Genomic DNA, 18210 nt, shown 5'->3' on the forward strand with positions numbered 1-18210 from the left:
ACTCAACGTACTCAATCTTGCCTCATATGAAAATCCTTCGCATCTGGGAACATTGTAAATAACCTACTTTGGAGATTCTCCTCATTGAATGCCATTTTATCTTCACAGTATACTATATATGATCTAGGTACTGTGTTACATAGTTTCAGCAAGACTTCCCTATTTTTATATTCCATGTCCTTTGAAATAAAGCCTAACATTCCATTTGCTTTCACTATTCCCCACTGAACCTGAATGCTGTGATTCATGGACAGAGACTGTCCGAAACCACCTGTGCTGTATCTTTCTGCAGTCTTTCTCCATTTAAGTCCTATTCAGTTCCTCTATTCTTCCTAACAAAGTACATGGCCTCACATTGCCCCACATTTTATTGCAGAAGCCAGGATTTTGCAGGCTCACTTGATCTGTCTGTACCTTTTTTGTAAGCTCTTTGGCCAGAATCTTCTTACAGTTTGAAGGAAGTTGAGATTTGCAGCAGAACTGCACAAGAGTTTGGCAAAGCCACGAGTATCTCACTCCACCCGTTGTGCTCTTGACAAGTGGCATGGTGAACGTCTCACTAGGAAGTGGTGTGTTGCTAATTAAGGAGGAATATTGGTCATTAAATGCTTTGTTGATGGGCAAACTCACCTCGTTAATGGTCAGCTTCCTTTCTTATCAAATGCGCCATACAAACTGCATGTTGAGAAAGCTTGAGACAGAACCAGAGCTGGAACTTGGCAGATTCCGCTCATGCTAGAATAGAATATCATAGAATCGCTACAGTGCAGAAATGGGCCATTTGGCTCAGCGCCTACACTAATCGTCTAAGCAGCATCCAACCCACCCCCAGCCACCCCCTCCTCCGCAACCTTATCCCCAATACCCTGCATTTATCATGGCTAATTCAAATGGCCTGCACAGCATGGAACAATTTGGTGTGGCCAATCCACTTAACCTGCATATCTTTGGGCTGCCGGAGGAAACCAGAGCACCTGGAGGAAACCCACACAGACACAGGGAGAAACTCCACACAGACAGTCACCTGCAGCTGGAATCAAATCCAGGCCCTTGGTGTTGTGAGGCAGCAGTGCTAACCACTTAGCCACCAGGTTAGACACTGGACAAACACATGTCAGGGCATATTGCTTAGGCTTTGGCCGCGTATATCCCCACATCCGTATGCGTTGGCAGCCAACATGTGGGGATCAATCTCTAAGAATACTCATGGCTCATCTCCAATCCACCTACAGGACACTTTTGCACTTCAATGCTTCATCAGTAGCTACCAATGTAATACTGCAGTAAGGACACGGTGCATTCTGGGACGCACATCCAGCTCATGGACTGGACCAGGCTGTATGTTTGGGCTGTTTGCCTACTGCAATTGTACTCACTCACTCTGAACTTATCTGGTTGCTCACAACATTTTCTTTCCTTTTGTGCACTTTACATCTTCAGCCAGAGCTACAAAGCTGGCATGACATTTAGCACAGACACAAAAGCAGGAAGTTTTGTCATGATTGTCAGCAGTTGTCAGTCAAGTCAAGGTGGATAGCTTTTTGTCAGAGCATCCCTTCACAGTAAGTCAAGAACTGCCTCACGCACCAGTCCAGGAGTTTGAGCAGGGTCAGTCAGGTGCTCAGAGCCAGGGTCCTCTCCTGGGTTGAGGACCTGAATGTCAAGTAGCCAACACACATCTTTACTCATTCTGCCTGTTGGCTGTTTTGTACCTGGAATATTAGAGTGGAAGGTATTATGGAGATAAAAGTTGGTGCCATAGCATAGATGTTACATTTGGTGCAGGTGAAAGATACTCTGAGTGAGTAGGTGGGCAGAGGGCAGGTGTAGGGGGTTTGGGTGGGTGTTGGTAAGTGAGGGAAGATGTTGCTGCTGACAGTAGTGAAGTATGAGCCTTGGTGGAAGGTACAGATAATAACAGAAATAGAGGGACTGTGAGATTTTGGAGAGAAGATGGTGAGGCTTGAACTAGTGGTGTGGAGAAAGGACACAGCTGGTATTTCTCCAAACTGCTGGGAGTGTTTGTAGCCTAGTGGCAAGGTTGGAGCAGGCTGGTGTGGTGTCGTCACCTCCACTGCTGGTCCTGAAGGAGAGGACATCCCACGTGTGCATACACTGTCCAGCAGGATCTCCAGAAGTGCTAGTTCTCATAACCCATCCCTCCCATCTCTCATGTCCAGGGCAAGTGTCAGGTCCAGACTGACAGCACTACTCCAGGAACTCAACAGGCCTTTAAAGATGGCATATGTTTAACAGCTGCTGGTCAATCCCAGATATTCTGGCAGAGGCAAGCTTTTCTGGGAATAGTATATAGCAAGATGGGACTGGATTGTGATGTAAGGGGCACCACAGGGTTGGGACAGCCGGTTGATGAGATGAATTCAGGAAGATATGGTGAGAAAACTCAGTTGGCTTCATGGTGAAAATCCCTCTAAAATAACTTAAGATTCTGCCCATAGTCTTGTTGTCACTACTTGCTTTTCCATCCTTTTTTTAAATCATCTGCAAACTCTGTGATAATGTATTCACAGCTGTCATTCAAGCCATAAATATATATAGGAAATACTTGCAGCCCCAACACTGATCCTTGTAGCATTCCACAATTTACAGGTTGCTATCCTGAAAATGTCCCCTTTTAATCCAACTCCCTATCTTCCATTTATTAACTAATTATTTATCCATGTTAATGTATCACCCCCAACATTTAATAAGAAGCCTTATGTGTGGCACTTTATCAAATGACTTTTAGAAATCCAAATACATTACATCTACTGGTTCCCCTTAATCTATTCTGCTTTTCAGTGCCTCAAAAAATAAGTTTGTTGAGCATGATTTCTTCTTCATGCAACAGTACTAAATCTGCTTGATCATATTTTGTATTTGTCAATGATTTCCTTTGTAATGGACTCTCATGCTTTCCCATGAACAGATGTTGAGCTAACTGGCCTATAATTTCCTGTTTCACTATCTTCCTTGCTTCTTGAATAGGGTTGTTACTGTGACAGTTTTCTAATCCTCTGGGACTTTTCCAGAATCTAAGGATTTTCGGAAGGTTATTACCAGTGCATCCATTATCTGTCATTGTTTCCTCTTTTATCGGTGGATGCAACACACCATCTCCTGGAAACTTATCTGCTTTTAGCCCCATTTGTTGACTAATCATTTTTTTCCACTCAAATGATAGATATTTTGTATATTTCCTTTATTCATTCACGGAATGAGGGTATCGTTGGCTAGGCTGCATTTGTTGTTCAGAGCCAACCACATTGCTTTGGGACTGGAGTCACAAGTAGGCCAGATCAGGTAAGAATGGCAGTTTCTTTCCCTAAAGGACATTAGTAAACCAGATGCGTTTTTCCAACAATCAGCAATGGATTCGCTGTCATCATTACACTCTTAATTCCAGATTTTTTATAAAATTGAATTCAAATTTCACCATCTGCCATGGTGGGATTCGAGCCTGAGTCCCGAGAACATTATCTGGGTCTCTGGATTAACAGATATCAAATGATAATACCACTCGGCCATTGCCTCCCCCTATACTTTCTTATCACCTTGTGCTCTTTGATTTTATTATTTTTGTAATTATATTACTGTTCTGTTTGTAATATATTGTTTGTGACATGTATATAAACAATTTGAAGGAGAATGTCGGTGGCCTGAGTAACAAGTTTGTGGATGACACAAAGATTGGGAGGGATGTGGAGTGGTGAGGAAGTATCTAGTAGGAGAAATAGCAGATGGAATTTTTAATCCAGACAAGTGCGAGGTGATACATTTTGGAAAGTCTAATGCAGGGAAGTTTACAGTAAATGGAAGAACCCTTAGAAGCATTAACGTACAGAGGGAACGAGGCATACAGGTTCACAGTTCCCTGAAGTGGCGACGCAAGTGGATAAGGTGGCTTAGAAGGCATATGGCACGCTTGCCTTTGTTGGTTGGGTCATAGGGTATAAGAATTGGCAATTCATTTGGCAGTTGTACGGAACTTTAGTCAGGCCAGATGTGGAATATTGTGTGCAGCTCTGCTGATCACACTACCAGAAAGATGTGGAGATTCTGGAAAGGGTACAGAAATGGTTTACTAGGATGTTGCCTGGTTATGAGGAGAGATTGGATAAACTTGGCTTGTTTTCACTTGAACATGAAAGGACAAGGGGGGACCTGATAGAACTTTATAAAATTCTAAGAGGCAGAGATAGACTTTCACCATCCATCCTTTCTCCTAGGGTAGAAATGTGAATTACTAGGGGACATAGGTTTAATGTAAAAGGGGATAAAGTTTAAAGGAGATGTCAGTTTTTTTTAATACAGAGGGTGGTAAGAACCTAGAATGCACTGCAAGAAGAGATGGTGGCGGCGGATACAATAGCAACATTTAAAAGGCATCTTGACCGCTATATGAATAGGCAGGGAATAAACAAATACAGACAGCAGAATATTTTTAGTTTAGAAAGGCATCATATGTTAGTGCCAAGATAACAAAGTGTGGAGCTGGATGAACACAGCAGGCCAAGCAGCATCTCAGGAGCACAAAAGCTGACGTTTCGGGCCTAGACCCTTCATACATGGGTGAAGGGTCTAGGCCCGAAACATCAGCTTTTATGCTCCTGAGATGCTGCTTGGCCTGCTGTGTTCATCCAGTTCCACACTTTGTTATCTTGGAACTGCAGATGCTGGAGAATCCCATTATCTCTGGTATGTTAGTGCCATTTTGGTAGGCTAAAGGGCCTGTTCCTGTGATTTCTTTGTTCTTTGTCCTCTACTGTGAAGACTGATGAAAAGTATTTATGCAACTCCTCTAGTATTTCCTGGATATTATTTCTCCAGCTCATCCTCTAAAGAGCCTATGTTCACTTTGGCCTCTGTCTTCCTTGGAATATATTTTAAAAAGGTCTTCCTGTCCATTTTTATATTATTGCTAGATTATGCTTATAGTTATAGTCCTCTTGTAATTATTGTCATTTTTTTCTATTGGATTTCAATACTTTCCAATCCTCTAGTTTATCAATATTCATTGCCACATTGTATGTTTCTTCTCTAAATTTGATATTATCCTTAACTTCCTTGGCTAACAATGGTAAGTTTATCTTCTTTCCAAATTCCTTCTTTACTGGGATACATTTTTGTTTTGAGTCATGAACCACTTTTTAAATATCTGTCATTGTTCATCAAACATCTTTGCTGCTAAAATCTTTTCCCAGTCCATTCCAGTGAACTCTGCCATCATTCTTTTGTAATTACCTTTGTTTAAGTTTATCATAGTTGCTTCTGACTCTGGTTTCTCACTCTAAGAATCAGTGCTAATACCATGTTATGATGACTGCTTCCTAGAGAATCTTCTATTAAGATATCATCGATTAAACTTATTACCATAGTCACATTGCCAGATCCAAAATAGCCTGATTCCTGATTGGAACCATGTTATATAGTTCGAGGAAACTGTTACAAATATACTTGATGAATTCTTCCATGCAAATACTTTTACCAATGTAGTTCCCATATTCTACATAAATATTAATGTCAGGAAGTTAAAGAACAGTGCTGAATATTCTGACAACATTGTTATAAGGTCAGAAGCATAGCGACTCTGTGTAGAACCCAACCTGAATAGTGAACAGGTTACTGCTGAGCAAATATTGTTTGGCCCCTTCTATCACTTTATGAATGATTTGAAAGTAGACTGATGGAGTGCCAATGGATAGGTTGGATTTGTCCACTTTTTGCGTAGAGGTCATACCTGGGTAATTTTCCACATCATTGAATAAATGTCACTATTGGCATCAGGCAGCAAGATTAATTTGGTTAAAGAAATGGGAATCATTTATTAAGTGCACATAAGGAGATTCATCCAGGAAAAAATGTAGATAATGCATGATTCTTCCACTTTATTCACAAATGTTGAGAATGGCCCATTTTACTTCAGAAGGCGGGAATCCTCTATTTTCATTGATGTATTCAGCAGCAGCAACATTGTTTTATTGCAAACTTAGAAGCATTTAAAAGAATAAAAGATAAACAATTGCATTAAGAAGACTTGGCAACATAATGAATATTGCCAGGAATGGCAATTTGATGATAAATTTGAAAGCTGAACAGTAAATAAGCTTCTATATAAAATTGTAATCTAGCTGTGGACATTAGAACTTTTCAAGAAGGGGTTTATAACATTTAAGGCTGATGGTGAGATGGTGCGAGTTGGATATTTAGCTATGAATATATTGAATGGAGGAGCAGGAGTGAAGGACTGAATGACCTCTAACTACTTCTATTTTCTACTTTTCTCAAAGTGGAAAAGAAGCAATGGATATTTTGAGGAACTGAAAGTGTTTGATAATTGCTTTCACATACAACAAATAAGATTCATGAAAGATTCACCTGTTGGTAGAGTTCAGCATTCAAGGGAATCTATAGCTTGCTTATTTAACGATGTCTGCAAATTATGGAAAAGTGTTACTCGGTGATTGTAAGTGAGGTTTATAGGAGCTAGAATTATTTCAGGAATCGTCTTGGCGCATCTTCTTTGTAAAGAACAGAATCCATTGAGATCGGTTATGTGACAGAAGAAATTTATCAACAATATGAAGTAAATTGGAAACCTGCAATGAAACTGGAATGACTGAAATGTTTTTCACTCCTATCAATGCTGAAGATTGCAAGAATCAGCAAGGTTTTCAAAAAAAAAGAGGAATTTGATAGCCAATGAGAAGTAAATGCTGTTTCAGCTAACTAACAGATCTCTCATCAGTACAGGTCAGAGTGTAGCACAGCATGATGGACATAAGTATTGTCAGATTTAAATTTGATATCAGATGCTGAGATGATTTGGAACACCATAAAATCAAACAGAGAATTTAATTTTTTAAAAAATCTTTTCCTTGTGTTCAGAAGAACCTTCAGTGCCGGTGGCAAAGATCATGTCAGGCAAGAAGCAATCTTGAAATAGTATAAGTTTAGAAGCAAGCATGTTGGATTCACCATTACTGCAATCGCCAAGAGCAAATTAAAGCATACAACTTAAGCAGTAAGTTGAAGTAAAGAGTCATACACTTCTGCACAGTTTTATTGGCAGATTGAGAATAAAAATCTATTGACACAGGTCAAAGATGGTGCCTACTACTCTAAGGAAGCTATTACAGAGAAAGCACATCAAATGTCCAAAGATTCATGACATGACCAACTACAAACAGCCTGATTCTGTTGTTCAGGAAGCTGCAAAACAAAAAATGACCTTTTAACACAGCAGCAATCCTCCACAAAGGAACTTAATAAGATTAGAGATTATCCAGATACTGCAATGGAGCAATTCCATATTTCAACCGGAAATATGTTCTCCATGAATGTAATTTGAGAGAAAAGATCCCCCAATATAAACAGGCTTTATCATCTTGGCCTATCAGAAATAGAATCAAAGTTAATAGTTTTTACCTCAGAAACATACCAGCCTTCCAAGGCTGAAGCAAACCCATTCTTTGGGAGTAGTGAAACCTCCAGACTGTCTGACCTCTTGAAATGAGAGATTTGGGGCAGATGGAACAGTGTTGAAAGTAATTAAAAACATAAATGTGTAAATACTCATAATGAAAAGTAAAGCTTGGGGAGATATAGTTTAAGGGAGCAAGGGTCAGAAGGGTAGATGCTGAAGAGTGTCTTCAACACCACCCACTATGAGGATGTTATAGAGGCTTGGTGAGAGAATAGGTTAGGACCTCAACGGACTCAGACCCACCATATGATGTTTATCACTGAAATGTAATTTGTACATAATTCTTATCATGCAATGAACTACATATAGTTTAAGAGAAAAGCCTCATCTTGCTAGATTAAGAAGTGATTTTGTTCTAACATACTTGACCAAACAGATCCTGTTCATCTCTACCCTGAAAGCAATGGTGATAGCAGTCTACATGAAAGTGTGCAATAGTACAGAAAGCTCATACAATATAATGAGCAGTGGTATGGATTAATACATATACACTGCCCTATTGACTCTGTGTTCTGGCCAACAGTGAAATCAGAGACTACTGAGTTGCACTAGATCACCCCTTACACATCCAATATTCCTTTAACATGTACTTGCAGTGTGTTTGCTGTTTGAATGTAGAAGTGAAGAAAAATAAACAAACCCAAATGCTCAAGGTCTCAGTCTCCATTATGCTGCTTGTTACCTGTTACTGATCGCTGCATAGAAACAATGTTCTGTTTTTTTTGGGAAATTAACAGTCCACTCAACATTATCTTTATGAATCTCATTGATTAAGCATTCAACTGCATCTGGAAAATGTCACTATACCACTCTCAAATTCAATTAATTTCTTCTTCATTCTTTTCCTTCTCTAAATGAATGCTTGCTTATATACGTTTAACAAAATGTTCTTTTCCCCATATCAGTCTCTGACATATTGGATACATTTGGTTTGGTGATCCACAACTATACAAAAGCTCATGATCCACAATGATCAGCCCATCCGCCTTCTCCTTTGCTAGTGTGTATCTGCTGTATATTAAGGAGTTCTATTGGCTTCTACTGCATTGCAAATAGGAACTGCATTTTGTAGGTATGGATTTGTTTTCTTATTCTGTTCTATTTTATTCATTATAATTCTGTTTTTAAATGAGACTGTGACTCATGAGGATTCAGCACTCAAAGCTTTGGCCTTTGAACTTGCAAATCTGTTACATATATTAAACAATGTTTTCTCTTTGAATATGAAAATTGGCATTCTACTTCCAATCCATTTTTGACTCCGTGTGATCATTTGCTGTCTATACTGAAGTGGTATTTGCAGCATTTCTCAAATCCAAAATGCCATTGTTGCTTTCAAGGCATGTTTAGAGTTTTTTTTTAACCTGAATCACACTTTGATCATTGGATGTCTTCATTTAAATTTACACGCATGATTGCAGGGCTGATTTATACCCTTATACTCTGCAGAAGAAAAAATGCCACAGTATACAGGAAATGATGGATGAGGCTGAATACATTTATTTTAATGGTAGAAATAGGGCAAATGCTTTAGAGTAATTTTTCCCTCTGGAGAAAACCACTGATTATTAGATAAAAAGGTAGTGAATATAATATGAAGTACAGCCATTTGAGACACGTTTACACCAGTTTTAGATAAAAGGTTGGTGATGGAGAATAAAATGCAATTAAACAATAATAATGAGGTATTGAAATCCATTTAAATCTTTATTTTAAATACTTTGCAAATATGTCAAAATAAGGTTGCAATTTTGCCATATGTATTACCCAAACAATTTCTGTTCTGAAGTTAATTGCCTACCAGTTAATATAAACATTTTGTGTATCTATTTCTCATAGTTATAAATGTTGACCTGTAAACGCTAAAATTTTAATTAGGTACACCTGAATGATAATTTTTAAAAATGTCAGGGATTAACAAGTGCCGTGTTTCACGAAGACATTTAGTTGAGAAGGTATACATGCAGGGTAGGCAATGAAATAAATTTAAATAGGATACATGCTAAAATATATCACTGGAAATTTAAAAACAATATTGAGTCATACAGCACGGAGCCAACCAGTCCTTACCAAATATAATCCCAAACTAAACTGGTCCTCACCTGCCTGATCCTGGCCCATATCCTTTTCAAGCCTTTCCTATTTGTGTACTTATCCAGATGTCTTTTAGACAATGAAACTATGCCTATGTCCACCATTTCCTTAGGAAGCTCATTCCACATGTGAACCACCCTCTGTTTTTAAAAAAACAATTGCCTTCTTATCTTATTTTTTAAAATCTCTCTCCTCTCACCTTAAACATGTAACTGCTGGTCTTGAAATCCCCCATCCTAGCGAAAGGATAATGCTATCTATGCTCCTCACAATTTTATAAACATCAATAATGTCACCTTTCAACCTCCTATCCTCCGTTGAACAAAGTCCCAGACTATCCAGCCTTTCTTTATAACTCAAATTGTGCACATCCAGCAACACCCTGGTAAATCTCTTCTGAACCCTCTCCAGCTTAATGATATCCTCCTATAACTGGGCGACCAGAACGGGACACAGTCATTTGAGATGATCACCTGAGCCTAGTCCCACAGTGACAGCACCTAATGATTCTCATCGGTGATCATGTTGAGAGACAGTCAGCTCCAGGGAACTTTTGAAGCACTTCCTGCAGGCTGAATGTTTACAAGGTCTCGCCTCAATGTGAACACAGTGATGGACCTTTAGGTCTGCAGAGCAATTAAAGCACTTCCCACAGTTGGGAATTCAAAAGGTCTCTTATCAGACTGAACTTGCCTGTACAACTTGAGATGGCTCATTGAATCCCTACCTATATTCAGATCAGATGAACGGCCTCTCTTCAGTGTGAACTCACTGGTGTACAGTCTGTTGCTTCCCAGAATTTTGAGTCACAGCCAGCCCTGGCAAGAAGTAACTATCTTACTTGATGCCAACTAGTGATTACTGAAATAAATCCACAGAGGTTAGTATCTCATCACCATTTATTTACATGTGGTGAGTCCTTGACACAAATGCAGCTCTCTGAGTGAACAGAATCTCTGACACTCCTCTGTATATCTGTTAGCCAGGACTTCTTGAATGGGCCAGATTAACAGCATCAATCAGGGATCTCATTCTATGAGGTCCACCTGGATGACCTCGTTACAATTGTTACATCCCTCTGCCTCCGTGTCCAAGGACATAGATGAGTTCATTTATTTGTATAGCTCCTCCTGGGGTGTTTTAGCGCTGGGTCAGGTTCCTTCAACTCTGTCTATGATGTGGGTAGCACGTAACATACAGTAGCCTGCCTCTGGTACCTGAAGCATCTCAGAAATTAGACCCCACCACTGAATTTGGCCTAAAGCCATGGGCAGCACTGCCTTGTCCTCTTTAAGTCAATCTAGCAGGGGCTTGTGTTCTATTATTATTACAAATTTAAGTTGGTAAAAGTATAGATGGAATTTCCTGTCTCCAAAGTAACTGCTGAACTACCTCCTCTATTTGGGCATATTTATAGTCTGCATTAGCCAATGTCCTGGATGCATATGTTAATGGGGGTTCCTCTCCATTGGGCCACCTATGAGTTAATACTAGCTTGATGCTACACAAAGAGGAATGATGTGTTAATACCAGATCTCACTTGGGATCACAGTGTCGCCAAGGATGATGGCCATTTCTTCACTTTGCTGAAAGCTATAGCTTGGATATGCGACCATTTTCAAAGCTCACCCCCTTTTTAAGGTTGATGCAAAGGTCCCAGAATGGGAGCCAGATTATATAGGAACTTTCTGTAATAATATGCTTATGGGCATTAATTGTAGCATACTTCTGGGAATCCTTATCTAATCACTACTGCAAGTTGGAATAGCTTATGTCCAGCCTTATGAAGGACAACCTCCTTCCCAGCTTTACACACACATTCTCTATGCACAAAGCTGGATTGACTATTCATTCAGCTGTAAAAAGAGGTTTACCATTTGTTTAAAATCTTTATAAAGGTAAGCCGACCTGTCAGGCTTCACAGTCGGTATGACCGGTGCTGCCCATCCAGCAAACTGTATCGGTTTGATGATACCTTTGCTTTCCAGCCTTCTGATATCTGCCTCTACTTTTGCTCATAATGCAAATGGCACTGGGCGAGCCTTTCAGAAATATGGAATTGTTTCCTGGTCAACTTACAAGTTGGCCTTGGCTCCTCTGACGGTCTTTAGACCTTCTGGAAAAAACTTCCGGGTATGTAATTAGGCAGCCATTTTCTGACTGAAAAATGTTGAGCTAATCTAGGTGATTCTTTCTCAACCAATTTTGCCCCATCAAACTTGAGCTCAAACCTTTTACTACAATTAGAGCTCCTCATTAAAGACTGTAACCAAAATTGTATCCTTAATCTGTAAAGGTTCCCAGGTGTAGGTTCTCAATCTAGCCGAGGCCTTTCACAAACGTAAAGGCCGGATTCCAGAGCAAATCTTGATTTAAAAATTGATTCTGCGATCACTGAAATGGCCATGTCAGTATCAACCTCCATTAGAACCAGGTGACCATTTAATCAGACATTTATTTTGGTTATGATTTGGATGTTGCTAAGCAACTTAACTGTTCCAAGCTAGACATAGGTGGTCTGTCTAGGGTGTGCACTCTCCTGGATGCCGATCAATGAGTTCTCTTACTGTATTTAGGTCTAGTAAGACTCCACTTCTGTCTCAAGTCCGTGTACCGGCAGCAACTACTATGGCTTGCTGGCCCAGGACTTGAAGAAAGTTTTAACCATTTGGCCAAGTCTTGGCTTTGTTTTGAGGTTTTGCTGTGGGCTGACCTGGAGTCCCTCTGTTCAGGGTGTGTCGTGAGTGAGGCTGTGCAATTGCCTTCACTCAAGTTGTGTTCCCCAAGTTCAGTCACACTGGTGACGATGTCCACTTCCATCAGAATACCCTGCAACTCAAATGCTCCACTTGCTGCATTTTCCAATGACAAAGCCAGTTGTAGTGCCTGTTTGAAGTACAGTTCAGCTTTGACTAGTAGACACTTTTGCACGGTTACATCATTAATCCCTTTCCCGTTGCCACTGAAAATAACTACACAGAAGCCAATACCACACCACTAAATCACCCCTATTTACATGGAGAGTCTTGACACTGATTTCGCTCCCTCAGAGCCATCTCTGAGTGAACAGAGATTCTGTTCTTATTGGTCAGCCTGGGCTCCCTGATTGCGGCTGTTAATCTGATCCAACCAGGAAACTCATTGTATGAAGTCCACCTGGCTGACCTTCAGTACAATTATATGTCATCCTTTTAAAAAAAATCACAAGGCAATAAATTCATGTTCAAATATCACAGTTTAATTTTTATAGACAGGCTGAGATACAAAAGTCAGTTATTGTGAGAAGCAATAAAAGATACTTTCAAAGTTGACGTTGCATTCCCCACATTGTAGTAAAACATGATTAGAAACATTCATTGTAAAGGTGATTTACGATATTTATCTGCATGCATTCCATACAGTTACATGAAAAATCTGGTAAACTAGAAAGAGAAAAATGTAAAAAAAATCAAATTGATATTTTGTACTTTTAATCAACTGATCAATTTCTAGTCAGAGATTTTACCATGAGTGGAACACAAGACCACTGTTTGTGTATTTTGTAGTGTACTGTTATTTAATTTCAGCACTTAAATGATACTGTCAAATCCTGGCAGGTTTTCACCTTAAATTCTCAAAGTAAACTGGATCTGTAGAAACAAATGTTTTTGTTTGTAACCCTATTTTTTTTAAAAAAAGAGAAGCGCCTTGGAGTGTTTTATTACATTAATGTTACTTCACAAATCTAAATTATTGATGTTGTCAATTCAAAGTAATAAGAATTCAGAGACCATTTCAAAGGTGGAAATAAAAAAAAAACTTCTTTCAAAACGGAATCGAACTTAAAACAAACACAAAAAAGCCTTTTGTTGTATTCTTTGGTCTATTTGATGAGTATTTTTTGTAAATAGATGAATATGTTTTTCTCTAAACAGTTCTGAAAATAACTATTTAATTGAGATCAACCCTTGAATTCGGCTGCAAAAAGTTAACCTGTATTGACAACTGTGACTACCTTCTAATACACCCTTCATTCTGTTAGGGTTTGTGCTTGTAACACATGGTTACAAAGTACAATAAATCCTGTTCCATTTTGGTATCTTATAATCCTACTCAGCTGTGAACAGCACAGAATGCAAAAAAAAGAGAAAATATGGCTGTGTTCTTTATTGATTAGGCATTTTTAAATAAATTCAACATTCAGGAATTATGTTTTAAGATTCTTTAAAAAGTTATAACAAGTTATAACAGAGTTGGGCAATAGAGAGTAGATGCAAGTCATTGTCCTTTTTTGCTCCATTACATGGTCACTTGTTCCACACAAGGTTAAACTGAATAACTGCACACAATCAAGGAACTTTATGTCACAGATAATAGAGCAAGTTAAAATGAACCTTTGGCATAATATGTATCTCTTCCTATTTAAGGGAGGTTGGTTGATTGATTATGAACAAAGTAGATAATGTGCATCATAGAACAATAATCTGTAGTGCAAGGCTCATTTACAGAAAATATATGATCAACTGCTAAACATTTTTAAGGGCATAAGGAAATTAACACTTCATGCAGAGTGTAATGTTGCGAACGTTACTCTAAACATGTTATTGGTTTTAAAATCCACAAAATTTTTCGAATTGGAATGTTTGTTGCATGTTGCATTTCAAGTTAGTACAATAATAGCAGCCAGTCAAGCTTCATGCACAATAATTGAAATCCATACAAAATTCAGATTCTTAAAAAGCATAAAGAATTCATCCTCAAAGTGGGTTTTGCACATTCAACATGGTTTTGTTGTTATTAATTACGCAAGTAGGTTGTATATAAAAGTCCAAATATTTAAATATCATTTTTGACACTTAAGGTTTTGTGATGTGACTTTCATTGAGATGTCAAAAATGTCAAACTCTGTAATGTTTTATCTTGTATACACAGAGTTAGCTTAAAGTACTGAGCAGTATGTATCATAACACTTTTAAACAGCCATACATTTTGACACAGAGTGCTAGTTATTAATGCTGCACAAACAACAATGCACTCAAGTGAAATCTCCTGAAATTAAATTTGATGTAACTGTTTACCATTCCTTCTGACTAATAATTTGATATGGCCGTAGTATTTTCACAGTAGAATCAGGCAAACTGCAATATTTCCACGGTCAATTACTATCACAAAAGAACCTGGACCCAGAGCCCTGCAGGTAGATCTAGTGTGTTTTACTGAAGGGAATGAAAGAGGCACAAACGTGGCCCATTAACTGGTCAATGTCATGAATTTTTTTTCCAATTTTTAATTGCATTAAAGTGAATTATTGCAGCATTAAAAAAAAATAATGTGCTTTTGATACAAGCAGTGTACAAGGAAGAAAGCAATGAATGATTAAATTGAATTGGTTCATTTTCCTTCTACAAACTGGTTTAAAGATGGTTTTACAAGAATATGTATACTTTATTTATTAGCCTGAAACTGTATTGACAATTGGATTTCTTGAAAACTTCATCTGTAGTATTCCAGTATTTAGAAGAATTCTTAAATTCTTTTTCCTACTCTTCCGCCCCGGCCACCAATCCTTTTCATTAATGAAGATCAGCGTGCCAGTAATATTTTAAATCTTGAGGTGGAATCTTTTGATTGGGGCTGAACCAAAATATTCGCTGTACTGTGGTTACATTTTTTTTTCCTGAGATTACATCTGATTACTAGATTTTTAAAAAAAAATGTTTTCTATGCATTCCTGCAAGACCATTTTTGTAAAAAATTATCCATTACAAAGGAAATGGAGCTTATTTTCATGTTGTGGTATTACTCAGTTTTAAATTGTCAATAACTAGTACAAATCATACACTACTCATTTAATGATTTATAATTTGCAAAATACTAACAGCTGTTCATTCTCTTGGTATGCTAATTTGCATATAGTGCTGTTGGTGCATTGTTTGCTGGGTTAGAGATCTTGCTAACAGTGGGAATGAGAAATTCCAAAGGTGTGATGACAATTAAAAGTCATGTATATGCCATCTTCACAAGGTGTCATTCCATTTTGATAGCCTGCTCCATTCATCAATCAATGCAACACTCTATCCCTTTTCCTTGGAAGCTTTCCATCCCAATGTAACACCTATTCTTTACCTATACTTTCCTCACTATCCAAGACTCCAAACATTCCTTCCACGTGAAGCAGTGTTTTACATGAATTTCTTTCAGTCCAGTTCACCGTGTTTGCAGTTTGCCCTTGCAGAATCCCCAATATTTTGGAAACCAAACATCTCTTCTTAGCCCACAAGCATGACCCTTCCTGTGGCCTGTCATTTTAATTCCCTGTCTTGCTCTAGGCCCCTAGTCTGCTGCACTTTTTCAATGAAGCTCAATATGAGTTTGAGGAATGATACCTTACCTTTCGAAAAAGCAATTTTCAGCCTTCCCAATTCAACGATACATTCATTGGTTTTACTCCAATGTTGTGCTTGCACACATCATCAGCACACCTGTGCCCGGTGTATTGTTCATGTTTTGTTTCTTTTCTTGGTTGATCTTCATTCCCCTTGATCCAGATAGTCTAATTCTTCTGTCATTCAATTCCTCTCCTGTCTTTCATCCCAATAAAAACATTCCTATTGTTCTTGATTCACCCACCTTTGCTTCAAGTTTATTACATTTCTATTACATTTATTACTTTTCCCACTGCTGATGAATGGTCATTGATCAGAAACAATAAGTTTTTGTCTTTTCCACGTTAGTAAAGCTGATGAGTAGTTCCAGTATTTTCTGCTTTTATTCCAGATCTTTGAAATCTACAGCATTCTATTTTTTGATGAGGTGAGACCTGTTTCTGCATGATAATAATTCTATAATTCTCTTTTGGTAGCTCTTTTTCCTCCATCTTTCATTAGATCACAAAAATACATGATTTCAAGGATGCTCGAACCAAGGTAGTAACCTTGTGGGCTTTCAGGTACTGACATTGTTTTCTCTGGGAAGCTTCTATGGGCAAAATATCAAAAACTGTTTGAAAGATACAGCAGTTCAATTAGGCTCTAAAAGAGGAAAAGGGCAGCTTCACTTTTAGGAGTGACTTGGAGTTAGAGTTCAGTTATGAGGTTTTGTTTTGATTATATCAATACGTGATTTTACCTTCTGTAGGTGGTAAAAATAAAATATTCCAAATGATTAAATTAGCACATGCATAATTGATGTAATTGTCGCAATTCTGTGCCTGATGTTGGGCGGTCATGCTTAAAACTACTTTGATTTTCTTACTAAATTAATGGTTGTCCTTATTCGTAATTATTTTGGGCTTGGAAGATGGAACAGAGCACAGTGTCAAAATGTCAGAAAACACATTGAGATCAATTTTTTTGTTGGAAGTGTCTAAAATTTTTTCTAGAAAATAAATTGTTTCTACATGACTGTGTAGACTGTAATTCGTGCCTGTTCTATTTCTTGGGCAGAATTATCTCATACATCTCACTCCTTTTACCCTTGTCCTGCAAATGTGAACTGTTATGTTTCAAACAATGGGGCTATTAATTACTTTTCTACCCCCTGACATTTTTTGATTCCACTTTTTCAACTAAGGACTTGAGATACAACAAATACTAATTGAAAGCTGTTTTGTGGATTTACATTGATTCATTAAAGATTCATAAAGTGACCCATTAATTGTGAAAATCTGAATGAAGGAATATTACAGAATTCGTCACTCCCACAGCTCAATTTTAATCTAGGTCTTTAAAAAGAGAAACAGTATGTATTGTTGTGATAAAAGGAAGATAATTAAAATCTGAACCACGCAGCAATTATTTTCTGTGTGCTACCTTTAGCTTTGCTTGAACCTTGTCAATTTGTTTCTGGAATATTGACAGGCTTCTCTGAAAACACATTACTTTATTTGAAGTTTTATTCTTTATTTAATCTAAGCCTGTGGAAAATTTGCCACTACTATGTCCATAGTACTCCAGATCTGTATCAAAAGTAATTTATTTCTCCAAAATAACACTAAACACAGAACAGGTCCCATTCCTTTGTACAACTTATTTTGGAATAGGGTCACTTCTGCTATAGAGAGCAGAGATATAACTAAATACTTCAGAGACCTTTTTCACTTTTGTAGCAATAAAAATTAAACACCCCAAAACGGTCAATAATCTGCTTGGCCTGGGTCACTACAAGTATCAATCATCAAAAATGGATAATTCTTGTTGTTACACCAATTATAAAAAAATCATCCAAAGGTACAGCTCTGATATTTATCCCAAGTGCTCAGATACACAAATGCATGTAAACATTTACAGAAGCCATTATGTAAGCCACAAGATTACCAGGCAAAGTTAGGTATCTGTGAAGAGGTCTAGAGAGCGTTGGTTCTGAAACAAAAAGTGCAAGAGGCCCAACCTATCTGTGACAGTTCTTTATGCGTGCTCTCGGAGAACCACTTGTCGCGTGCTGACTTGCGAAGCAAGATTCTGAATGGACACGTGGCATCAATCACTGAGAATAGATCCTGGGAGTTCATTGGTCAATGTGTGCCAGCGCTCTATTTTCTTGTCCTTGCTCTTCAGACAGTCAAACCAATGTTTTAAACGTTCACCTTTTGCATTAATTCCAAGCGTTACCCCACCTAAGCAGAAACAGTTGTTAGGCACGCTCTGTGCTCT

General features: G+C 38.2%; 1 protein-coding gene and 1 long non-coding RNA gene across 3 annotated transcripts in view; one reads left to right on the forward strand and one right to left on the reverse strand.

Moving 5' to 3' along the window:
- The window catches only part of LOC125464521 (uncharacterized), a 29951-nt gene that overhangs the window by 9518 nt on the left and 2223 nt on the right, over positions 1-18210 (forward strand). The window contains exons 3-4 of the long non-coding RNA XR_009447344.1: positions 8392-8558; positions 16337-16372. This is a non-coding gene — a long non-coding RNA (uncharacterized LOC125464521). The remainder of the gene's footprint in view (positions 1-8391; positions 8559-16336; positions 16373-18210) is intronic.
- The window catches only part of LOC125464519 (double C2-like domain-containing protein beta), a 274254-nt gene continuing 268878 nt past the window's right edge, over positions 12835-18210 (reverse strand). For both annotated transcript variants that reach the window (XM_048556969.2, XM_048556968.2), the window contains one exon: positions 12835-18173. In XM_048556969.2, coding sequence (XP_048412926.1) covers positions 18037-18173 — 137 coding nt within the window. In that variant the 3' untranslated portion in view covers positions 12835-18036. The remainder of the gene's footprint in view (positions 18174-18210) is intronic.

The sequence above is a fragment of the Stegostoma tigrinum genome, chromosome 27 (genome assembly GCF_030684315.1).
Source record: "Stegostoma tigrinum isolate sSteTig4 chromosome 27, sSteTig4.hap1, whole genome shotgun sequence".
Lineage (NCBI taxonomy): Eukaryota > Metazoa > Chordata > Chondrichthyes > Orectolobiformes > Stegostomatidae > Stegostoma > Stegostoma tigrinum.